The 26342-nt window shown below is 34.0% G+C and overlaps 2 protein-coding genes across 2 annotated transcripts; both read right to left on the minus strand.

Moving 5' to 3' along the window:
- Positions 1-1451: 1451 nt before the first annotated feature.
- LOC145093984 (glucose-inhibited division family A protein) lies at positions 1452-6139 on the minus strand. Its single transcript, XM_079032237.1, has 13 exons — positions 5807-6139; positions 5040-5200; positions 4829-4920; positions 4638-4751; positions 4082-4412; positions 3754-3933; positions 3597-3677; positions 3285-3503; positions 3021-3163; positions 2781-2947; positions 2101-2318; positions 1906-1998; positions 1452-1818 (listed from the first exon to the last, which is right to left on the minus strand). The coding sequence occupies exons 1-13, from the start codon at positions 5994-5996 to the stop codon at positions 1660-1662; spliced, it is 2148 nt and encodes a 715-aa protein (XP_078888363.1). The 5' UTR covers positions 5997-6139; the 3' UTR covers positions 1452-1659.
- An 8190-nt stretch (positions 6140-14329) lies between these two features.
- On the minus strand, positions 14330-17713 carry LOC145094905 (uncharacterized). Its single transcript, XM_079032888.1, has 3 exons — positions 17651-17713; positions 14929-15641; positions 14330-14848 (listed from the first exon to the last, which is right to left on the minus strand). The coding sequence occupies exons 2-3, from the start codon at positions 15632-15634 to the stop codon at positions 14385-14387; spliced, it is 1170 nt and encodes a 389-aa protein (XP_078889014.1). The 5' UTR covers positions 15635-15641; positions 17651-17713; the 3' UTR covers positions 14330-14384.
- Between the last annotated feature and the right edge of the window lie 8629 nt (positions 17714-26342).

Here is a 26342-nt window from a genome sequence, read left to right on the forward strand (position 1 = left end):
TTTTTAGTATTATATCAAAGTCGTTGAGCACGAGATCTGATAATATATGTTTAAGATGCTAACCACATTAGCCATAAGATCCAAAGATGCTAACCACATCGGACACAAGATCCAAGAATATAATTGTAAGATGCTAACCACATCATGAAGAAAAACTCCAACAGTCCATGATTTTTCTTCAGTTCTATTTCTCGAGTTCATGGGTTGCGATTGGCTAAAAATGTTGAGTGTGACTATGGAAATCGAGCTCAAATGGAGACTCCTTAGACCAATCTCAACCCTAGAAGAAGATTCGTTGATGTCGTGTTTTTTTGGTATTATATTTGAATCCTGAAAAGTTAATATGTTCTTGTTATTTTTGAATTAATTTTAACCTATTATAAAGAACACCATAAAAAGAATGAAAATTTGACATAAGAGGGTATTGAACTTTTCATTTTTAGGCAAAAAAATATATACAGTTAACCATCAAACTTTGTAAATGTGTTCCAATGTTATCATTGTCACCTAAGATAACCGGTGACAATGGTAACATTTGAACACATTTAACAAGGTGATGGTCAATCGTATACAAAAAAAAAAAAAAAAAAAAAAAAAAAAAAAAAAAAAAAACCTAAAAAATAAAGTATATTACCCTCGTAAATCATTTCCCATTAAAATATTTACTTTCTTAGAAAAAAATATAATGTTCATCGGTATAGATCCATTTACACGGGTAAATGTTATTGCCCCGTGTGATTCAAGGTGCATAATATTAACTTTTCTCTTTCCGTTATACATCAACCCTGGATTCAAAATTTCTCAAGTTTCATGATAACAAGACATTCCAAACTGATTTCTTTAAGCCAATGAATTATTAAAAATTTCATATTGCAATGGCTTCAATATGTTTAAGAACATACACCAATACGTTAACCATATACTTTTATTCATGTGTAATTTGTAAGAATGAGCAACATATCTTTACATATGGGATATCTTCCGAAAAGTTTCAATATTTTGGGCAAATTTTTAATAAAGCCCTAAATTTTATTCTTTGAATAAAAAAGTCCAGACCTTTTTAGTAAAAAAATAAAATTTAGGACTTCATCAAAAATTTGCCCAAAATATTGAGACTTTTTTGAAAACATCCCCTAATACATATTTACTCAGAAAATCTAGAATGTGAGTATAAAAGTACATAAGATCGTTAACTACCACACTTTTCAAAGCCATTTAAAATTTCGTAAATTGGTTCTTGAAGCTCAAAAAAGCATAATTTTCTAAACTCTGCCTCGTTTCCACACATTAAAAAAAATTATAATATTGTTAGAAATTACATAAAAACATTAAAACACGACACCTATGTGAAGTGACTTTAGTGAGTAGCTCGCAATTTTATCATTGTCACTACACAAAATCCAATTAGCAAACATCGAGATGATATTTTAAGACATACAAAACTAATGCAATAATCTCTGAATTCTGAAACCCTTATCTGAATGCATCTGATTCTCCTACATAAACAGTATCTCGATATATCTTGCAATGTTTGATGAAAGTAAATAACTACATTATACATTATATTCACATTTCACTATTTCAATGTCTTGTCAAAATTACCAACTTGCCCTCTTGCACAATGTTGAAAAATGAAATATCTCATTTTTATAATAGAATTTATGTAGAATCTCCAGAAATAACAGAAGCCAAGATCTGGTGTTTTTTTAGTTCTTGAGCTTTCCTACGATTAGACTCCATGATGATAAGAAGTGCTGTGATGTCAGCAGGGCTGACCCCACCAACTCTACTTGCTTGACCAATCGTTTGTGGCCTCACCTTAAAAAAAACAAAACCAAATCTCAAAACATATAATTTTTTTTTTTTTATAAATATTAGAAACTGATTAATTAAATAATTAATAACCTTTGAGAGCTTTTCACGTGCTTCATGTGATAAAGTGTTCATGGAATTATAATCCAAATCAGCTGGAAGAGGTTTATGTTGTCTGTGAACCATCTGAAACCAAATCGAAAAAAGTCAAATTCTGAAGTCAACTAAGAGGACTTAAATTGCCAAAACCACAAAAGTCAGGGACAAAATTGAAACTTAGGACTTAACCTGTTGCAGTTGGCTATGTTGGCGTGCGATTAAGCCTTCATATTTGATATCAATCTCAATGCATTCTTTTTCTATTCTTGATAATTCATTATTTCCAAAACCATGTTTTTCCAACACTTTGTATTCAATATGTGGCTTTTTCAGAAGCCCTTCAAGTGTTGAATGATCTTTGACCGGTTGACCAGATAAACACGACACTTCAGCTGCTAATTCTTCGCCTGTAACATAACTTTTTGTTTTTTTAAATGTTCTTTAAAAAAAATATACACGAATGGTCCCTATGGTTTAGGGTAATTTGCGCGTTTGGTCTCTAACTTAATTTTTAAACTCGGAAGGTCCCTACTGTTTGTTTTTGTTACGCACTTTGTCCCTATCTTACCTAAAAAAAACTATTTTTCCCTTGATTTTTTAATTTATTTAAATAAACACACCCCCAACCCTACCCTCTCACCTTACCTTACCTACCCCACCATTTTTCCCTATTTAAATAATAGTCTTTTTAGATAAGATAGGGACAAAACACGTAACAAAAACAAACATTAGGGACCAAGCGCGTAACAAAAACAAAGAATAGGGACCTTCCGAGTTAAAAAAATAAGTTAGGGACCAAACGCACAAATTACCCCAAACCATAGGGACCATTCGTGTAATTTACTCAAATATATACTTTTTAGTCTTACTTGTGACACGAACAGTTTTTAATCTTTTTTTCTCCTCTAAAATCCGAGCTTGTTTTCCTTGATAAGATGTCCATCTTTTATCATTTATTAAACCAATTTCACGCCCTAAAGGAGTCAAACGGCTATCAGCATTATCAGATCTGAGAATCAATCTGTATTCTGATCGACTGAAGAGAAAATAAAAAAATTATAATAAGAAAACTGAATTAAACATTTAATTAAAAAAAAATGAGTTATTACCTTGTGAGCATGCGATAAGGCTCACGAAGATCTTTTGTGACAAGATCATCGATTAATGTGCCTATGTAACTGCTTTCTCTTTCAAGAACAATAAGAGGTTTTCCATCTGAATGTCTAGCTGCATTTATTCCGGAAACAATTCCCTATGAAGATTGGAATTAAAAGAATTAAATCAATGTCAAGAATAGTGGAATGGAATGGTTGATTCCATTCCTTTTCTGATTCCATTATACGAAAAGAAAAAGCAAAAGGAAGAAGAGAAACCTGAGCAGCAGCTTCTTCATAACCTGTTGTTCCATTAATTTGACCTGAGAAAAAAAGTCCTTGGATTTTCTTTGTCATAAGTGACCTGGCACATTGATGAGCTGGCAAGTAATCATATTCTACAGCATATGCAGGTCTCAACATTGAACATTTCTCTAAACCTGGTAATGTTCTCAAAAGTGGTAACTGTAATCTTTCTGGTAATCCAGTTGAAAAACCCTACAAGATTTTTTTTTTAAGTAAAAAAAATCAAATTTGATTAAATAAATAAATAAATAAAATCCCATTTCAGAAATTGATTATTTAAGAGACCTGAACATAAAGATCAGGAACACTTCGACCTTCTGGTTCAAGGAAAATTTGATGGGAATCCTTATCTTGGAATCTTACAATCTGAGAATAAAAACAGATGATTTAAACAAAGGCTATAAATAAGATTTTTTTTTTTTTAAAAAAAAAACATTATAACCTTATCCTCAATTGAGGGACAATATCGAGGTCCTTTTGCTTCAACCCATCCTCCATAAGTTGGAGTTTCATGTAAATTATCTCTTATAAGCTGATGTGTCACTTCTGTTGTACGTGTAAGATAACAACACATTTGTTCCCTTTCAATGTGGTAATCAGGATCAAAACTAAACCAATTCACCTGTTCATCACCCAATCATATTAGTATTATTAACAACTGAATGATCAACAAAAAAGAAGAAAAAAAATTATTATTATCAGTTTTGTATAATTCATGTTTTCATCAAATTTATATAAAGTAATACGCACAGTGACAAAAATGCAAGAACCTCTTCATCACCATGTTGAGGCTCCAACACAGAAAAGTCAACTGTACGTGAGTCAACTCTTGCAGGTGTTCCAGTTTTTAATCGATCAGTTTCAAATCCAAGTGATTGTAAGTGTTCAGTGAGACCATGTGAAGCTGATTCACCAGCTCTTCCTGCAGCCATTGAAGTTCTTCCAACCCAAACTTTTCCACTCATGAAAGTGCCAGTTGTAAGAACAACAGATTTTGAATAGAAATTCATCCCGAAAAATGTTTTAACACCTTTTACATCATCATTTGTTCCCATTAAAAGATCTGTCACCATTGCCTCCCTAATGGATAAGTTTGGAGTGCTGAAAACACAAAACAAAAGGGTAGGATAAAAATTAATCTTTTTTTCATTAAAGTTTTGATAAAAAAGTTTAGAGTAGATTGTATTTTTGGTCATTGTTTGAGGTTTTGTAATGTTTTTGGTCCATGTTCTAAGTATTATGACTACTTTTGGGACCAAAATCGCAAAAGAATGCTATACTCAGGGACCAAAAATGTAATTTACACAAAAGTTTAAGTAAACTAGCCTTTCAACAATCTTTTTCATCTCGATTGCATATTCTCTTTTATCTGTTTGAGCACGCAATGCTCTAACAGCAGGGCCTCTAGAGATGTTAAGAACACGTTTTTGTAGATAACACCTGAAATATCAATAAAGATACAAGTGAAAAATATGTGTCATGTCTATTTAGTGGAGGGGTAAAACCGTAAAATTTACCTATCAGCCATCTTTCCAATTTCACCACCTAATGCGTCCACTTCATGTACTAGCTGAGACTTTGCAAGTCCACCAACTGCTGGGTTGCAGGGCTGTATCAAACTTGTAATGGTGAGATTTGAGAAATGAAATGATTATTTGGAAATTGCATTGTTATTATTTTTAATAAGATAATGAAGAATATAATTATAGGTTATAAAAAAAAAGTAACCTGCCATGCAATTCGATCAATATTGATTGTTAGAAGAAGAGTTTTTGCCCCTAAACGAGCAGAGGCAAGAGCAGCTTCACAGCCTGCATGTCCACCTCCTACTACTATGACATCATATGTTTCATCGCCTGTTGTATCATGATTCTTCCAATCTACAGGGGCTTTTTAAAGAAGAAAGTAGATTGTAAGATATATATAGAACTTCTCTTGCATACATATATATTGGAAAAAGATAAAAGGGGAAGAAAGCATCTTGATTTCAATAGAAACTTAAGATTGCCAAAATACATGGAATGATTCTTACCTGCCATTGATTCAAGCTAACAGTATTTAAGTTACTTGAAGGTCCTTCCTCACCACCAGCAATGGTGGTTCGTTTATACTACACATATCATTCAAATTTCCTACTTACCAAATTTTCTGACTTTGTTATCTTCATTAGTTTTTCTATGGACATCAAAAGACTGATTTTAATGCAAAGCACTCTCTTTGTTAAGCGTGAAACAGAGAAAATGATATAGTTTCGAATTTTGGATCTCAAGCATAAATTTTGACTACAACAAACACTACAGAAAAGACAGATGAACGTGCAACCGATTCTATATCATTTTTGCATTTGAAAAAGCAACAATTTTGACTAAGAGGTCGCACATGTGGAGTATACTCATACCAGATAGCAAAAAAAGAAACTATTCAAAATGAAGGACAAGTGTTTGATGAAATGCCAAGACGAAAAATTAACAATAACTACGAACACTAATGTATACCTGGAGAGCTCGATGCAGTGACTGAAAAATGTCGCGGCGAATCTGCACGGAAGAAGCTGAAGCATAGCCGAGGTTTGCAGCTGCGTCTAAGGCTAATAGAGGACGAGCGAGGAGGGCGGAGGAAAGGAAATAGAGAGAAGCGGCGAGAAATTCGAGAAAACTGAAGAAGCGAGACGGCCGCTGTGGCCATGTTAGGAGGCCCGGGCAAAGACGACGGTGACCGTGGTGGTGGCCGTTGGTTGGGGTGGGAGTGGGGAGAGAGGATAAAACAGTTCTGAACTTGGAAAACAGGTGAGAGCAAGCCTACTTGTTGTTTAGCCGCATAAGCTGTCAACGCATTCCAATTTTTTCTAGAAATTACATGATCAGAGGTGTTTGGGATTTTATTAACTAACAATTTTTTTTGGTTAATTGAGCTAATCTAAGCCTTATAAACGATTATTTTTACAAAAAAATGTTTAGAACGTTATCTTCAATCAAGTAATTTGTAGTTATCTTTTGTAAAACTACTTTAAAATGAGTCACGAAGATTCGGTATGAAGAAAATTTTAACAAGATGCATGTTTATTTTCACAACCTTAGACGAACTAACACGCATATTTACACTCATATCAAAACTGGTTTGATAAATCGTTTCGAAGCTTGTTTTGTGGCTATTGGATGGGTGGTATATTTGTTTTTTGCACTTTTCTGTTGTTTCTTTAAAATATATAATGTTTCTACATTTAAATTAATTTATTTTTGTTCCTAAAAAATACATGTTCATTCATTCATAGACTACCTTTTGTCTATCATCTTCATAGGTAGTATCCCTTTTAGTGAGAGCACCTAAAAACAATGTTTTATAGCGGTTGATATCGACGGAAACAACCAGACCATTCCTATAGCATTTGGCCTGGCCATGGAAAATATTCTCTATTGTTATACCTGGTTCTTTATGAGGTTAAGAGAAGCTTTGAGACAAGGGAAGGAAGTATCGTTCATAACAAATATGGACGATGTCGTTAATTCTTGCATAGAGCATGTATTCCCTAATGTTATCATGGGTATACTTCTAAAAGTATGTTCGAGTATATGCGTACAAGTGGTGTCTCTGGCAAAACATTACAACCTTTGTTCTAGATGACATCCAACTCGTATACTGTGTCTGATTTTGAATAAAACTTCCATCGGCTGACCTAATTTTTTTGTTCTAGATGCTTGCCAACATCCGTCATGTGAAATGGGCAAGAGTCTATTTCCCTAACATCCGTTGGAAAGTAGTTAACATTTATGTTCCCCAATTTTTTTGTGTTACCGGTAAATCGACGCAATGTACCGATAATAATGTTTACCGAGGCAATTCATGACTACATTCAACGGACTTTTGATGAACGCATTTTAATGGCAGGTAAAATATCGGGTGAAATATTAAATTTATTTAAATACCTATACAAGAACCTTATTTGATCATATTTACTTTTCAGCGAGTTTGACTACCGTACTCACCCCATATGCTGAAATGGTGCTTCATAAAGGATGCAAAAATCTGTTAAGTGGCAAGCAGCAAAGATCCCGCCAGAGATCCCATCTCTACTTCCATCTGACATTTATCGAGTTTTTTATTTTAAAAAAAAACTTGTATTGTTAATATGAATCGTCATACATATTCATGAGGGAAATGGCACAGTTTAGGTATAGCTTACGGTCATGCTATTGCAGCATCACGTCATTCGAACGTCCATGAATTACCTTATATGATTCAGATATATTATCGAGCTGACAGATTGTCTACCAGACGCAAATTGTGCACCTTCTTCCCCCTCCATCATAATGGGAAATAATACACCCTTTGATTGCAGTTTTATTGTCAATGTGCTTGTAATTAATTTGCAGGGTGTAATGAAAAATATTATTATTTCCCTAATATTTGTTAGAAATAAACATAATTTACAAGTACCATAGTAATACTGACAAACAAGAAAACATTACATATTACAAAGATTAATAAGCGTTACAGAAGGGAAACTTAGTTGATGAACATAAAGCTTACAACTTGTACACAATGATTCCAAAAAAGAAAATCTAACTACAAATTAACGTTATCTTCAAGTGCATATTTTGGGTTTCAAGTTTCTTCTTCGATCGAAATAAGTTACTGATTATCACCGAATTATTGTCTTTTGCTTTGTCAACTCAACAGATAAACCCAGACTGTGGTCCCTGAAAATTTAAGATAAAAAACATGACGTATATTGTGTAAATCAATATTAATTCAAAGAAGGATAACCCACATACCTCTTTAGGACAAACGTAAAAAAGTCGTTCAGAGTTATTTATAGTCATTGATGTGATGGGTTTTGGTCCTAAGAACATCCTATGTGCTCATACAAACCCTAATGCTTGGATCTAGGTTTCTCTATTGTACATGCAAGTTATCCAAGACTATAAACCCTAGATCTAGCATTCAAGTAATCATATTAACATGAAATTAGTTTTAAGATCATACCTTGATTGTTATGTAGCAATAACAATCTCAAATCTCCTTGTATTGACTTTAGAAAGCTTAGAGTCACAATTGTCACTCCTCTAATGGTTCACAGACACCATAAGCAAGAGGATGAAGAGGATAGAGGATGGAGGCTGCCCTAAAACGTGTGAAACCCTAGGATAAGCCTTAGCCACGTTTTTGGTCATAAGGGATCTCTTTATATAGGAGGCAATTAGGGTTATCTAACAAGGAAACCCTAATTTGGATGCTTAAGCCCTAAGCAACCCATGGAGCCCTTTCCTTAAGGCCTTGGACGATTTCATATGGGCTTCCCCCATAGAATTCGTCCACCTTATAATAAAAGGCAATCCATGGCCCAAATTGCAATTATCTTATAATTACAATTCCAGTCCCTTAAGTTTAATTAATCTCTTTTAGTCACAAAACTAATTACCAATTAATTCTTGACTAATATTAATTAAACAATATGATTTCTCCTTTAATATATTATTCTCATAATATATTAATAAATCATATTTAATCCTTTCTCTCCATAATTCATCCTATCAAGTTGCTTTGGTGAAGGCAAACCCAAAAGGACCGTGCACCATCGGGTCAAGTACATACCAAAATAGTTATGGACTTAGACACTAATCCAACAGTCTCCCACTTGGATAAGTCTAATAACTATTCTGTGTATGACTTCAGATCCTGATCTGCAATCGTAGCTTTCCAAAGCCGCTGTCAACTCTGATCATATCATATACGCGTGTCCTTAGATAAGGGATCATATATTCCTCCATTCTAGATATCATATGAGATATGATTTCAAATCATTCTCTTTGTACTATATCTCGATTCCCGATTTATGACGACTGACTAATTGAACAAATCAAATTAGCCCTAGCCCGGCCGAGCATTTACGTTTGTCATCACTAAATCATCGAGGGGCCCAAAGATATCGCTTTTATCCTACTTTGGATAAAAGGAACGGATAAACTTTGATACAATGCTTGCTTGCACTCACTCACCGAATCACACACAACAATATGTTTTATAACACCAAGTTACTAGTGCGTTTACATATTATCAATGTGCAACCGATTGGCAAGATACAACTCACACATCTCGGGTTCAAGAATATAAGATGTTATCGTCTCACCAATCACTCATGATGCAATTCATGGAGTGATCCAAGTGAGCGTGGGTTTAATCCAATGCTCAAATTTATATTCATAAGCACTCATGAACGTTGCAACAAACATTTGTTTATGTCTAATACTCTTTTAGACAATCCACACACCAATTCACGACAGTCTGTAGTGACAAAAGAACATGGTTTGGCATGCGGAATTAAAGTTTGCACAATTGAACATGGTAATTTGGGTGTTTAAGAGATATATTGAATGTATATGGTGTTACAAAAAAGATCTAGATCTAGACTACATAATTAACACACACTTACACACTCACTTCTACATCTCTCAAGCACACCTCTACAAGTGGTATGAACCCACTATTTATAGAGGTGTTTACATGTCTCTCTCTCACTCTCTAACAAATGGGTCTAAAGGCTAAAGCACCACATGCAAGTGGGTTTTACAAAAGTCAAACATTTACAAAGTCATGAATGAATAACTTTGCACCCCAACATTCTCCCCCTCAAAGTTAGGAATGAATGACCCACTTCAAATCTTCCAAAATCAAGCACTACGCGGTTCGAGCCTCAAAGGTGACACATGTCGAAACGAACTTCAATCTTCAATTCTTCCATGACTCTTCAATTTGTGCTCTATTCGGAATTTTTCATGTTAAAACTCCCCCTTAACATGTGACATAAACTTTGTGCTTCAATCTGGAAAACCCAAAAAATAATGAATTTTTATCATCGTTCACGGATCGCCTTTGACAAAATTTCTCAAAAATGGGTAGAAATTATCAATTTCAAAATTCTGCAGTGACCCGTTGTGCCCAAAACAGCCAAATATGTGAAACACACTCTCATTTGCGAAACTGGGTAGAATGTGTAAATTCGCACAAACTGTAGGGACCAGATTTGAAAATATTCCAATTTCTCAAAAAATTTACCCCAAATGCGAAACTGGGTAAAATTTGCCATCTTGCAAAAACTGCAGGGATGCGAAATGAAAATTCTGCATTTTTGTCATTTTATAACCCCATTTGCGAAGTTAGTCCATTTGAATTATTTCATGAAAAGATGAGGGACCAAATGCGAAACTATTAGCTTTCTTCCCCAATTCGCATTTATACAGTAAACACTTCGCATTTTCATTCACACCTCTTTCGTATCTTGTATCCATCCGTCTTTGAGTTCATTCGTATTTCAGTTGTCTTCATTGGCATTAACTCAGAAATTAATCAGTTGTCTGAGATTCACATTTCAGTTGTTTGAGAAACCCAGATGCGAACCCAGATGCGAAACCCACTGATTTCAAATGCGAACCAACCAAAAATCATCAAGCACATACTTGTCTCACCAAATGCGAACTGAATATCACATTTAATTTCTCTTCGCATTCTATAGATGCGAACACAATCCAGATCTCCGACTCCAAGCTTGCGAAATCAAAATCAATTAACCTCATATGCGAACTCAATGAAGATCCAGATGCGAACTCAACTGATTTCATATGCGAACCCAAGTGATCAAATACGAACATTAATTTTTGAGACCCAGATGCGAATATTCTTGGCATTCAAACCAATTAATCGATTTTCAAAATCAAATTCGCATTTCTAGATCAACCACTTGATTATCACATATCCATTAAACCATACGATAGCCCTTCGTTCATCAACAATCGAAATCATCTTCCCATACGAACAATCAAATCTCGATTTCAGACTAACAAACCAAACTCAGAATCACACGATGATAATCCAATTGTACAACTCAGTGAAGCGTGTGTACAAGTTGAACCAAGAACAACAATTTGGACTTTTTGTTTTGACTTTCAGTTCTTCAGTCAACAAACAACAAATTGATAACTTTTCAGAACAATTTTAGATCAAAATGTGTTCCTTCAACAGTTCTTCACACATTCAGGTGTTCTTGATCAACAATTTCATCAAAATCAAAAGATCAATTTCCGACTTCTTCACTAGAACTTGTATAAAATCGAGTTCATCATATTCCAAATCATAAGAAATCGACACTCATTATCAAATATACATTCAACATCGATCGAGAAAAATACAATGAGAAGTCGAGATTAAGAGCTGAAGAACAACTGATTATGAATGATCGATAAAGTATCAATATCAAAGGCAATCAGATCGATTCAAGACTAGATAAATCGAGAGAAAAACAATGATTAATATCCATCAACGAAACCGATTTGATACAATCGACTTTCGATTCAACATACAAGATCGTGATTATCGATTTGCTAGAACAAGAAAATAGATGTCGGATATGCGAATACAATAAGATACATCGAATCTATCAGTTGGATTACAAGTTTGGGCTTCAATCTGGTTGAATGAACAGTAATGGATCGAGATTTTTGGCCTCAAAGTTATCAATCATATATCGATCATTGATTGGGCTTCAACAAATCATGAACAGTAATATTGAGACTTTGGATCACGGAAGATGAATAGTAAATTTTATTTTGTTTTTTGTTTGAATTTGATCTAAACAAAAATTGATTGGATCAACAATGAGGTTTGAAACGAATTAGATCCAATGAATCAAAACGATCAAAAATCAAGAACGCAAAGCACGAATCCAAATATTACGAGAGATCATAGAGAGAGACTCACCAAAATTGTTCAAGTTGCGACAAAAATTGCCAAACCGAGAATCGTTCTTCAAAAGTCACGTTGATCGTGAAAACCAAGCTCTGATACCAATTGTAGTGACAAAAGAACATGGTTTGGCATGCGGAATTAAAGTTTGCACAATTGAACATGGTGATTTGGGTGTTTAAGAGATATATTGAATGTATATGGTGTTACAAAAAAGATCTAGATCTAGACTACATAATTAACACACACTTACACACTCACTTCTACATCTCTCAAGCACACCTCTACAAGTGGTATGAACCCACTATTTATAGAGGTGTTTACATGTCTCTCTCTCTCACTCTCTAACAAATGGGTCTAAAGGCTAAAGCACCACATGCAAGTGGGTTTTACAAAAGTCAAACATTTACAAAGTCATGAATGAATAACTTTGCACCCCAACACAGTCTTCATTCATACCTACTTCAACGTATGACTAACTGTGGTCCGTTTGAATAATTCGATTATTCTTAATAAACTCAATTATTCTGGAAGTCAAAAGATGCAAAGTGAAACACAAGAATAATACTAATCCCATATGGCCTCAACCCTTTGAGCATAAATAAAACACCTTTTATTTATCACCATATCGATTACTCATTATTTGTCGTTTCGGGTAATCAACTTCTTACTTGAATTATTACACTTGTCCCATGCTCCTAGCATGCACACAATGTTTACCTATGGTTCTTACTTTGTGAAATATACCAAATTGAGCACATTTCCAATCATTCTCATTTCACAAATCCAAATCCTTTTTCCATAAGTGAAAGAATATCAAATTCTTGCTACTTATAGAATATGCTAGATTCTAACATTTTATGCAATGATCCTTTCGTAATATCACTGCACCAAAGTCACAAAGACTATTGCCAATGATATTACAAAGTCCTCTATCGGAAATTGTTACAATACAATTCCTTAGATATGATGTCTCTCACTCAAAGTACATTCCTTTGAACATCCTTTTGCATAAAAGTTTTTAATCTAGTCATAGTTTTTCAATATTCAATTCCCAATATGGACACATTTTCATATTTCCCATATGACAACTTATTCTTAATAGAATCTTATCCATTCATAATAATGTCGATGTGGTCCATCCAATATGGAAACATTTCCATATTTTCCAATACTATACTTCCAACTACTCACAAGCGACCAATCCTCGGCGAACTTTGGATTGTCCTTTGATAGTTGTTTAATTATTTTAGTCAAAACCAATTCTAGTCCCTTTTCCCTCTAAATGCGCTTGACATTTGGAAAATTTTAGAATGGTCAAACATTAAAACATTTGCAATCGATCCTATACCCGAAGCGTATGGGACACAACGCATAATGTTTTATTTGCTATGTTCTGAAAATTCGAATTGTGAAGAGGAATGTCGTAATCATAATCGAAATTTTAAGAACACACTATGTACCCTTGACTAAATTTATTAACATTTCTCAACCTAAGCCTTTAGATTTGAAATGAAGCATAATATTCTCTCCCTTAATTATAGCAAAACAACTTTACAACCCTTACGACTTTGCAAGGTATAACTCTTGTTTTCTATAATTAATATTGCCAACTTGTAATACGTGCCTTAATAATCACACAATCATAACATTTATGCTCCCACTATCATGATGATTATTATAAAACATAACACTTATGCTCCCACTAGCTTTGACATGTATTCAGAAACATCTTAACTTTCAGAAAAACAATGCTTATTGAATTTCTTAAGTTCATGTTTCTAATACTTAGTGTTTTGATAATCTTTTATCAAGGCTTCTTGAACTTATACACATTTGCCTTAGATAGTTCATATGTGTGTGTAAACAATTGCCAAACCTCACTATTCAAATTATGGAAAGGGATACCGTAACCATAATCGAATTCGAGAATGCAATTTTACAACCACTATCTTCTTAAAATCTTTCTTAGTGAAAGCATTTCCTCACACTCATTTTCATGAAGGAGGAAATCTTATGACACTTAGGTGTTGTTTGTTTTTCCGAAGTGAAACTGTCTGAAGTCTGCGGACCACCTCTGCGGTCCTCTGCAGCAGAAGAGGTGGACCAAAGTGCTGCAGACTGTAATGAGAAGCATGTTTGTTTTTTTAACATCTGCAGACTGCTGCAGATATTAAAAAATTTAAAATAAACTAATTTAATAAACCGAAGATAGTTTTTTAATACCAAAAATTTAATAATAGTAGTTTTAAAACATTGAAATAAAATTCAAACAACCAAATTAGTCTTATAATAACATTTTTAAATAAAATTCATAGAACCAAACTTTAATAATTTTCATTCCATATTTTGCATCAATTGCTCGGCAATTTCATCCCGTAACTGGGTCATATATTCACGGTCCGATGCAGTACCATGTGTTGGAATCTCATCTTCATCATTATCAACGACTGCATTGTTATTCCGAACCGAGACATTTGGTTCATCATATCGTGCAAAAAACTCATCACGTAGTCCCTCTCTTCTTATAAAATTATGAAGCGCAAAACATGCTAGGGTTATGTTTCGTTGTGTAACCAACGAGAATGGTGCCATCCTCTTCAATATAGGGAATCGTGCTTTCAAGACACCAAAAGCCCGCTCAATGACATTCCGAAGTTTTGCATGTGCATGGTTAAATTTTTCTTTATTCGTTAATGCACGTCTTCGACGGAAATCTCCAAGCCAATACCTTACATTACGGTACGGTGCCATAAAACCTCGAATGTTTGCATAGGCGGCATCACAAAGATAATATTTATCTGTAAAAAAGCAAAAAAAAAAAAAAAAGTCATTTATTTTTCAAGCTAAGATAAAACTATTTAAATAACCATAAATTTACCTGGTGGTGGGAGCGGGAATGGTGCATGTGGATTTGCTAATGCTTCTGATAAAATTCTAGAATCGTGTGCTATCCCTTCCCAACCGGCCACAACAAACGTAAACATCATGTTGAAGTCACATATTGCCAATACGTTTTGGTAACAATCGCCTTTTCCCCTACTTCTATATAAATCCCGTTTGTTTGCAGGGACAACAGCATGTATCAAAGTGCCATCAAGTGCACCAACTGCTCCCTTGAACACCCGTCGTAGCCTCCTATTATGTCCCGGAATATTTGGATTCGGATTAAAAGAAGTTGGCACTATAATGTCATGTGCGAAAAGCAACATTTTGTCCAACACTTCATGAAAAAACTTATGAATTGTTTGCTTTGAGTGTTGAAATCTCCGCTTGATAATCACATAACGTTGGTTATGACCGATCATCATCAAAAACATAGCCATCTTCTCCTCAACCGACACATGTTTGCTATCCTTTAACGCGTAGTGTACTCTAAAATGAGCACATAGCCGAACAAATGATTCACGGGACATACGTAGCACTTCAAGACATTGTAGAGGATTACGGTGAAGTAACTCTAACGTAAATTCATGTCCCGTCATTTCCGAATCGTTGTCCCGCACTCGTTTGACACCTCTCTTCCAAAAGTAGCGGACGTACAAGTACATAAGAATTATGAGTAATATCTTTTTGTCGTGATCCATTACAAACCTATTAATCAACAAAACATAACATAACATAAGATAAAAACATAACATAAATCTCAAGTACAAAAAAATATAAAATAAATTTCAAGTGCCAAAAAACATAACATAAATTTCAAGTACCAAAAAACATAACATAAATTTCAAGTACCAAAAAACATAACATAAATTTCAAGTACCAAATAACATAACATAAATCTCAAGTACCAAATACTAAAAATAACATTCAAGTAGAAATAACCAAAAAACATAACCATATAGTTCCAAAACATGCAATTAAAACCTAAACAACTCAAACATATAAAGTCAACGAACGATCTTTCCATCCTTTAAAACTCCCAAACTTGTAGCTGTCATCTCGATCCATCCTCTTAATATTCGTGGATCATTAGGCAATTTTACCCACATCTCTCTCATACTCATGGTCCCTCCAAAAATGTGATACGCAGCAAATCGTAGAGGGTCTATTGGGTCTAACTCGAGCAACTCAAGCTTCTCTAAACATTGGGGAATTGTTGGCCCTTGAGTCAAATGACGTAGAGCTTTTTGCATCTCCAATGCTAAATCATCAGCAGTAATAGAAGCTTTAGGCGAGGCAGAAGAAGGTGGATCAGGTGAGGCACTAGGAGCTCTAGGTCTAGGAGTTGAGGGTTTGGCCCTTTTGTTGGGGTTACCAGAAGGTGAAGTAGCAGAAGGTGAAGCAGCAGAAGGTGAAGCAGCAGAAGGTGAATGCTGAGTAAAATGCTCACTAGTATGATTGGAAAAGAAATCATCCTCATCTATGTTAATAGAAGGGGCGTCCATAAGATGTAGTGGTGCGACATTGAAAGAAGATGATCCATGTCCCGATGGTGTTTGGGATGTGGCATAACTGAGATTACCAGATGCACTGTTTCCATCAAAGAGTTCTGCACAAAGCTCTGGAAACAATAATGGGACGGTTTTCAAAGAAGCGGCTTTCGGATGTCCCTAAACGCAATCAATGTAACAAAAGTAATATAAGAATTGGCAACTATATAAACAAAATACATATAAATATGTGTGTGTATATATACCTTTTTAAAGTCCTCCCACTCCTCATTTGTTAAATTAAAAGTATTTGTTTGGGGATTGTAAAGGTTTCCAGTTTTATTTTTTAAGTACAACCATCCTGTGTATTTGGCTTTAAGGTTATCATAGGCGTTTTTTAATTGTCGTTGACTCAAATCCACGCCATATTTTTCCTTAATGGTTGTTCCTAACTTGTACCATGATTGTTTGTGCAAACTCAAACCTTTTCTACCCACGGTTTGCACTTCTTCAATACAAGTGAGCAATAAGCATTTTGTTTGCTCATTGGTCCATGTATGTTTATCTCCCATCGCTAATAACAAAAAAAATATAAAATACATACTTTAGCAAAAAAGATTAATCATATTTCAACATAATCAACAAATACGTTTAGCATATTCAACAATTTAAGCACAAACTTGAAAAGAAGCATAAACTTGATCTCCATTCAAGAAATACAAGTGATAACAATTCAACAAATAAGTTTAAAAAAACCATTTGAGCTAATGATTTCAGCATATAAACTAATATACGAGTTTATGATTTCACAATATAAGTATATGATTTCAGCAAGGATTATGATTGTACCCAACATTCATAACAATTCAACACAAAAATTCATGAACCTAAACATAAATCATGGCTCTAATTAAAGAACAAAACACAAACTCCTAGAATTATAACAAAGCACTAAATCAGAATTTTAACTCAATTTATGCTTGCAATATCTCTAACTGCTAGAATTATAACAAAACAAAAACTTCTCTCTATGGTGGATCTGTAAAAAAAAGGTCAATTATGCCCTTATGAAACCATTAAAATCATGAGATTATCATCTTATTTCACAGCTTCAAAGCTTATTTCACAGCTTCTTTCTTCAATCATATTTCACAGCTTCAATTTTATTTCACACTTTCAAAGTCAATTAAGAAATCTGGACAAAAAAAAAAAAAAAAAAAAACAAACCTGTGTGATGTGATGTTGAAGACGAAGGCAGATGGAGGATGGGCAGTGAAATCGGCGACCACCAGCAGCAGGGAGCGGCGAGCAGCAGCAGGGAGCGGCGAGCAGCAGCAGCAGCGACGGCGACCAGCAGCAGCAGCGACGGCGAGCAAAATTCTTCCGGTCTTCAACACGTTCGACGCCAAGAAAGAATGAACGACTTGCGGCTGTGGTTTTGTCCGTTTCTTTTTTTTTGTTATTAGGTTTAGAAGTGTTGAGAAGAGGTAAGCCCAATGCTGCGTGGGGAAGAGGACGGGAAGAGGTTTTTAAGCCCGAAGCCTTCTAAAAATCAAACTGCTGCGAATTTAAAAGTGCTGCGCGTGTGCTGCGCCGCGCAGCACTAAGAGGTTAGAAGAGGATTTTTTAAAAAAACAAACACAACCTTAGATTTAAACGGTGTATGTGTTCCTATCCATGTGAATTTGTCAAAACCAAAGTTCACGACAAATTCAAACTCATATAGACCGAACTTTCTTAGTCTTGATTTCTTGCCTTATGGTAGCATAGCTGCCCACCATGTCTTCCAAGTAGTTAAGCAGCTCAGCTTTTCCTATCAACGTACTTTTCATTGATCAAGGTCCTCGCCTTTTATACATTCAAATGAGAACTCATAGGACTCACATGCATAATTAACTCAATTGGAACAGCACAGAAATCAAATAATGTCAACACGATAGGTTGTAAACCTCAACTCGTGTGCTAGTGATGATCGATAAGGTCTATTTTGATTTGTTCTTGAAACTTTTCAAGACCATTAAGACTCCCACTGACTCCTTGACATATAAGATTCTCTTGTCAATAAACATTTCTTGACAAACAAATATTCAAGAGTTAGTGTAGCTTTTATCAAAACACTTCATAAATTGGTCCTAATTGGTCTTTGTCTTATCCAAGACATCACAACTTTCCACATTTGATGAATGTTATAAACCTTCTTAATACTTTTCCACTCAATGTCACAATCTTAACTCTAAGACTTATTTTGGAACGAAGTATGATTGAATTTTTGATTTAACCATTTCTTCAATTCTTGATTCCTCTTCTTAGACATACAATTGTACTAAGATTCACTTAGAGGATCAATTGAGATATGGTTCTTAATCATTAAGACCTATCATAAAGCATAAAAGGTACTCACCCTTCTTCTTAGAATGGAGAAACTTTTATCTTTCTGCCTATTTGATTCTTCTTATTCGTTTTGCTATTGATTTAAACCTTTTCAATCAATTCAGAATTACACTTAATCTTATAAGTATAATCATATTTACTAAACCTTTAGTAAATTATGACGAATACCTTTATTATTTTTGTGGTGGACTTGATCAGCACACAACTTTGTGTACTCGATCTCCTAGTCCTTCACTTGACACTTTGTCAATGAATTAGTCTAATTTCCAAATATGAAATTTCTCATTCATCATGCAACCAAGTTGCATGATTCCAAGTTTCTGTCCAATTGAAACTTGAACGATGAGAAACTCTCCCTATTTGGTAAACTCTCGACTTTCCATAAATAATATAATAAGAACCAAAATCCATTATTGTTAATAATAGAAACGTTTTAACATCAATTTTTCATACACGCCATTGCAAGGATAAATAAATAAAATTTAAAATCAAAATTTATTTTATTGCGGAAAAATTTGTCCTTACAATGCAATTCATTGAAAAACTATGCTAATACATATTTCTTAGCAATCTAATTCTAACTCTAAGTAGTAGCTCAAAAATCTAATCTTCGAGAAATGCGATCAAAATCCATTCCTTCACGGTTAGATTCTGCTCACTTCTTCCCTTAAGCTTCCTTTCTTTTCTTCGATCCTACAAAACATCAATTGCAATCTTATCACATTATGTATTAAGAATCTAGAATAGAAGCTTAAAAGAGTTAGTTAATGGATTTTACCTATATTAGAGCCATACGTTTCGACTCTCCCATCTCTTAGATCTCTTAGGTAAATGGGGCAGCTTCGTCTCCAATGCCCTTTCTCTTGGCAATAAAAGCAAATTGACTCTTTTGGAACATGACATGGAACTACTTCAGACATTGCCTTTCTCTTATGATCAAACTTTTCGATCATAGCATGTCTTTCGTTACCATTGTCCATATCCATAGAGGTCTTGAAGGCAGATTCACCAATCAACTTTGCTTTTCTTTTACGCCAAACCATTGCTGATTCAGCAGCAACAAGCATATAGGTGAGATCTATAAGGGTCACGTCGTGGTTCATCATATAGTACTCTCTTACGAACTCACTATATGAGTTAGGAAGTGACTGAAGAACCCAATCAACAGCCATCTCCTCACAGACAACGGATCCCAACATTCTTAGCCTATCAATGTGTGACTTCATCCCTAGGACATGTGCACACACCGACTTTCCTTCTTTATGTTTACTTGCCAAAAGGGCTTGAGTGAGTTTGAACTTTTCAAGCCTTCAAACTTGTGGGTTAGGGAGAACAATTGGAGGAGGAGGAGGAGGAAGTGAAGCATGATTTCTTGTTCCTCGATCGAATCGTGGAATACCATCTTCATGTGGAATGCTTGTTCCACGGGATTTGGGAAGACCATAGTTGTCGAACTTTGACATCTACAAAACGGGAGAAAACGAATTCAAGTTAGTTGATTGATTGAGTCCTTAGTAAATCACACAAATGAGATACTAAGGCTAGGATCCAACACAATATGCTACAACCTAGAAAAGGGATGCCGTAATCTAGTTGCAGAATATTTGAAGGTAAGTGAACGACGATTCACTAATTTCCACCATGAAAAACGAAAAAGAAATTTAAGTTTTAAATCTATGAAAACTCCTAGATCCTTTGAGATTCATTGAACATTTCAATGGCATGTTTAAATCTCGATATGCCCCTCTTGTTTGTGACTGGGATGCCGAGGATCACAAAGCGGGTGTGAATAACCATGCAAACTACATGGTGCCCCCACATGTTACAGTCATCTATTCAATGTGCCGGTAAACCACACACGTTCCACCGAACTATGACAAACATTGAGTCACCCTTTTCTACCTTTGCTTAGAACCATTTATTGTGCCGGTAAACCACACACGCTCCACTAACGTCTTCGCAAGGGCACAAAGTGTAATTTCATGGAATTGCATCAATTCACTTTTGCCTAAGTAACTAAGATTGGGAATTTTATGAAAACATTTAGTTACTTTAATAATTCATTATACTTATAATGGAAGGTTTCGTCCTATCCTACCCGTTCGGCTAACGACCCTCCACTAGTCAAGAGTGCGGTGGGTAAGAGTGGATACCCATTCAATCGCCATTTTATAGGCAATGTCCTTAAACACCCCTTATAGACCAACTTCATGAATGAGGTCTACTAACGGTAAGACTGACTTTTACTCTTACATATATATAATGTTAGACTTTTAATGTTATATATAGTATAGGGTGTATTTTACACTTTTAAAATACTAGGTGGTCTAATTTAACAATTATACTTTTAATTCAATTAAATTGTAAACCTAAACTTTTATGGATTTATTAAACCTCTTTTAATTATACACCTTAATTAATTAATAAAACCATAAGGGTGTGATTTGAACCTTTTCAAAACAATACTAGGGTTTTAGAATTTAACATTCCTAATTAAACTTTTAATCAACTTTTAAATTCCAAAACTTGAGGGCAAGTTTTGAAACATTTCAAAAACATTAGGGTTTAGAATTTAAATATACATCAAAATTAAACTAGTAATCAAAATTTAAATTCCAAAACTTGAGGGCAAGTTTTGAAACCTTTTTCAAAACATTAGAGTTTCAACTATTTAAATTTCAAAACAACAAAACTTTTGAGGTCAAATTTAAACTATAAAACCTAAAGGGGAAAATATGAAACATTTCATAACACAAGGATCAAATAACAAATAATCTAAATTAACATTTAATCACATAATTATCCATATTTGATTTATTTAATGATTTCTTGCAAAACAATTTATCAATTTAATCAAAATAATTAATCAATTATCACATAAGGAAACAAATATTTTATTAATTGATAAATATCTTCAATTAGATCAAGTATATAGTCATATATATATATCAAAAAATCGGATTTATATTGATCTAATATGATAAGGCAAGTATCCTCAAGCAAAAACAGCAAGAAATCCCGGTTTTCCCTCTCACTGACCAGCCGACTCGTCGAGTCAGGAATGGACTCGTCGAGTTCATCATGAACTCGGCGAGTTTATCTAGAAAACTTGGCGAGTTCAGCCCCCAGAAACACAAAATCGAATTTTTTTTTCAACATACAAAGCATCAATACAATAGAAACCAATCTTGGCTCTGATACCACTGATGGGTTTTGGTCCTAAGAACATCCTATGTGCTCATACAAACCCTAATGCTTGGATCTAGGTTTCTCTATTGTACATGCAAGTTATCCAAGACTATAAACCCTAGATCTAGCATTCAAGTAATCATATTAACATGCAATTAGGTTTAAGATCATACCTTGATTGTTATGTAGCAATAACAATCCCAAATCTCCTTATATTGACTTTAGAAAGCTTAGAGTCACAATTGTCACTCCTCTAATGGTTCACAAACACCATAAGCAAGAGGATGAAGAGGAGAGACGATGAAGGCTGCCCTAAAACGTGTGAAACCCTAGGATAAGCCTTAGCCACGTTTTTGGTCATAAGGGATCTCTTTATATAGGAGGCAATTAGGGTTATCTAACAAGGAAACCCTAATTTGAAATCTTAAGCCCTAAGCAACCCATGGAGCCCTTTCCTTAAGGCCTTGGACGATTTCATATGGGCTTCCCCCATAGAATTTGTCCACCTTATAATAAAAGGCAATCCATGGCCCAAATTGCAATTATCTTATAATTACAATTCCAGTCCCTTAAGTTTAATTAATCTCTTTTAGTTACAAAACTAATTACCAATTAATTCTTGACTAATATTAATTAAACAATATGATTTCTCCTTTAATATATTATTCTCATAATATATTAATAAATCATATTTAATCCTTTCTCTCCATAATCCATCTTATCAAGTTGCTTTGGTGAAGGCAACCCAAAAGGACCATGCACCATCGGGTCAAGTACATACCCTAATTTGCAGTGTGTAATGAAACATATTATTATTGCCCTAATATTTGTTAGAAATAAACATAATTTACAAGTACCATAGTAATACTAACAAACAAGAGAACATTACATATTAAAAAGATTAATAAGCGTTACAGAAGGGAAACTTAGTTGATGAACATAAAGCTTACAACTTGTACACAATGATTCCATAAAAGAAAATCTAACTACAAATTAACGTTATCTTCAAGTGCATATTTTGGGTTTCAAGTTTCTTCTTCAATCGAAATAAGTTACTGATTATCACCGAATTATTGTCTTTTGGTTTGTCAACTCAACAGATAAACCCAGACTGTGGTCCCTGAAAATTTAAGATAAAAAACATGACGTATATTGTGTAAATCAATATTAATTCAAAGAAGGATAACCCACATACCTCTTTAGGACAAACGTAAAAAAGTCGTTCAGAGTTATTTCTAGTCATTGATGTCCTTATAATACCCTCAGTGCCACAATCGTAGTATGTCATTTCTTTGGATTATGAGAAATAAATTTTTAGTATTAACTTTAACAAGGTAAAGAGTTTTGATGCTTGAATTCATTTATATAATGACATTTACTAGGGTTATGGTTCCTGACACTATTCTGAAAAAACATTTTGGAGCCACATTCTAGAATTGATATTTCGAACCCTAATTTCAAAACAATAATTGTCCTAGATTCCTAACATATGAGTAGTCATTCAGAACAGTAAAAGTCATAGATTCCTGACATATGAGTAGTCATTCTAAATAGTAAATGTCATAGATTCCTTATAGTATTTCGGACCTGCTATTTTGGACCATTGTTCCAAAGCCACGTTCTAGACCAGCTATTTAAGACCATTGTTCTGGAGCCACATTCCAAACCAACTATTTCGGAGTCAGGTTCCGGACCAACTATTTTAGACCATTGTTCCGGACATTGCTTTTGTACGTAATTGTCATAAATTCCTGACATATATGTAGTCATTTCCCAACAGTAAAATTCATAGATTCCTGACAGTATGCGTAGTCATTCCGAACAGTAAATTTGTAGATTGTTGATAGTATTTTGGACCCCTATTCTGGAACCCCATTCCAGATCTAGAGCCACTTTCTGGAATGGCTATTTCGGGCACTTGCTTTTCAACCTTAAAATGCACCTAGCATGAATCCTCAACGTTTGAAATAAAATTGGAATGAGCTCATCTCACGATGGTTTTTGGCATTATGAAGAAGAAGATTGTTATGTTTGTTGGCCTAGATTTCCCACTCCCGGATAAAATGTCTGATGACATTTTCCAAGCTATTAAGGTTGTTGAAGAAGCAAACGAAAGGGACTCTGAAAGAAGTCGCACATTAAATCAACATGCAGATGATCTAGCGGAACAAGTAAATGAAAAAGAAAAATGGGTTGTTGAAGTTATGAAAGAAGTGAAACAAGTTGAGAAGTGGATTGAAAATGTAAATAAGGAGATCAATAAGTTGCATGCAAAACGGGACCATTTAACAAATGTTGTTAGAATTAGAGGAGATTTTATTGATCGGGAACAAAATATGTATCCCTTACAATTTCCAAATTTGTGAAAACCAATTCTAGTTATGTATTAGGTTTTATAACGCTCTTTGCAATAATGTTAATGAAAAAGGATAATTGTCATTTTAGATAATCATATCGTTCCTTTTACAAAAATAAGTTTGAAAAGACATTACAATATTCATATTTAAAATTAGATTACATTTATGGCCGATAACTGAGAACTTTCATCCGATGCAAACTAGCTGTATCTACATGATTTTTAAACAATTCCATGTAGGTCTCAATTAATTCAAAACCATTATCAGTCAATTCAACTCAATCTTCTATTGTTGGAGTTGTCCTACGTGTTGCTTCGATGATGTTCATTGTGTTCATAAATTGTCGTATATCTTCAGACATGGTAGTGAGGAGCATTTTCATGTTATACAATGCTAGTTTTCTCCGGTCCTCAGTCGGTAAAGGCGGTAATTGGATTTCCAGTATTACCATTCGGTGTTTAGCACGTCGAGTCACTGGATGTTGGAGACTGAAAATAGAATATACTTAAATTATAATAATATACTATTTAAAAATCAATTTCCATAAAAGTATTTAATAATAATAATAAACACTTCTTGAAACATATTCATAACAAAAACAAACATAATTGCAACTAGTCTATCATAACTGGTTTGTCAGCACTTGCTCCGGTGCTATCTTCCGAAGTCTTATCTGCTTTCAACTTAAGTTTTGACACCCTTTCTAATTTCTTTCTTAATTTTATGGGTGTCTTTGTTGGTTTTTTTATCTTATTTCGAAACTCGGCATCGTCGTTCTTTATCTACAAAAACAAAATTCCAAGAACATTTTAATACATTACCGTAAAAATAAATTATAATTATAAAATTATTATTTTTCGATTTTTTCTTTATCAGACGTGATTCTAAAAGCTCATGTAAATGGAATACAACTTCTTCGTTCGTAAAACCCACTTTTTTAACAACATTCACGCTAACTCGCCTTTGGACTAGCATAAGTTATTAAACAGTACTTAGAAAAAAATTATATATTCTAGTTATTCTGAATCATCATTTCGGAATAGATCATCGGGTTCTAGACAACGTTTATCGTGTTCCCGATCTACATTATCATTTTGGAACCCCTACAATACTTTATTCCAGACTAAAACAATCGATCAGAAACACAATACAAAGTACGTACGTAACATTCATACACGTACAACAATAAAAAGATTTAAAAAAAAGGACGATCCGGATATTCTAGAGTTCAGACTTGTTCTTCGTGCTCCAGAAAATTCTAGAATACGAAAATCGTTTCAGAAAAACAAATGCAAAGTAAGTTAAAGTGTAGAACTAACTTGGTTTGACATATCCATGCTCAAAATTTGGTTCGAAATGCGTGTAGATCGTGCTTCGGATCTGCTAATTTCGGATTTTTTTGTGTGTAGGACCCATATATATATATATATATATATATATATATATATATATATATATATATATATATATATATAGAACTAACTTGGTTTGACATATCCATGCTCAAAATTTGGTTCGAAATGCGGGTAGATCGTGCTTCGGATCTGCTAATTTCGGATTTTTTTGTGTGTAGGACCCATATATATATATATATATATATATATATATATATAACATTGGGCTTGGGCCGCTATTCGGGTCCAGAATGACCCATTCTGGACCAAAATGTTAGTTTAAAAAAATGTTATATTAAAAAAAAAAACCCAAAAAACTGGTTAGGTTGCTTAATTTACCATTTTTCTATACAAAAATTTTTGTGTACTTTAATGTATAAATTGTTGTGTATAGATTAGTTCTCTTTATTTAAAAACAATTTATTTATTTATTTGCATTTTAAAAGTTTAATAAATCAAAAAAAAAATGTTTTTCAATAAGAAAATCTCATCAACCATTCAAAAATGAGATTTCAATAAGTTATGATTTCTAACATTTTAAAACTCATTTTCTGAGCACCATAAGTTAACAAGTCATTTTTGCAAAAA

This window comes from Lactuca serriola, chromosome 3 (genome assembly GCF_051521515.1).
Source record: "Lactuca serriola cultivar US96UC23 chromosome 3, Lser_US96UC23_V15, whole genome shotgun sequence".
NCBI classification, from domain to species: Eukaryota; Viridiplantae; Streptophyta; class Magnoliopsida; order Asterales; family Asteraceae; genus Lactuca; species Lactuca serriola.

Bases quoted from the DNA above. Each gene is read 5' to 3' on its own strand.
- LOC145093984 (XM_079032237.1), bottom strand. From the start codon at position 5,996: ATGGCCACAGCGGCCGTCTCGCTTCTTCAGTTTTCTCGAATTTCTCGC. The intron at 3,678-3,753 runs GTTATAATGTTT...TTTTATTCTCAG, and splicing joins GTCCCTCAATTGAGGATAAG to ATTGTAAGATTCCAAGATAA. The intron at 1,999-2,100 runs GTTAAGTCCTAA...ATTTGGTTTCAG, and splicing joins AACATAGCCAACTGCAACAG to ATGGTTCACAGACAACATAA.
- LOC145094905 (XM_079032888.1), bottom strand. From the start codon at position 15,634: ATGGATCACGACAAAAAGATATTACTCATAATTCTTATGTACTTGTAC. The intron at 14,849-14,928 runs GTAAATTTATGG...GCTTTTTTACAG, and splicing joins ATTCCCGCTCCCACCACCAG to ATAAATATTATCTTTGTGAT.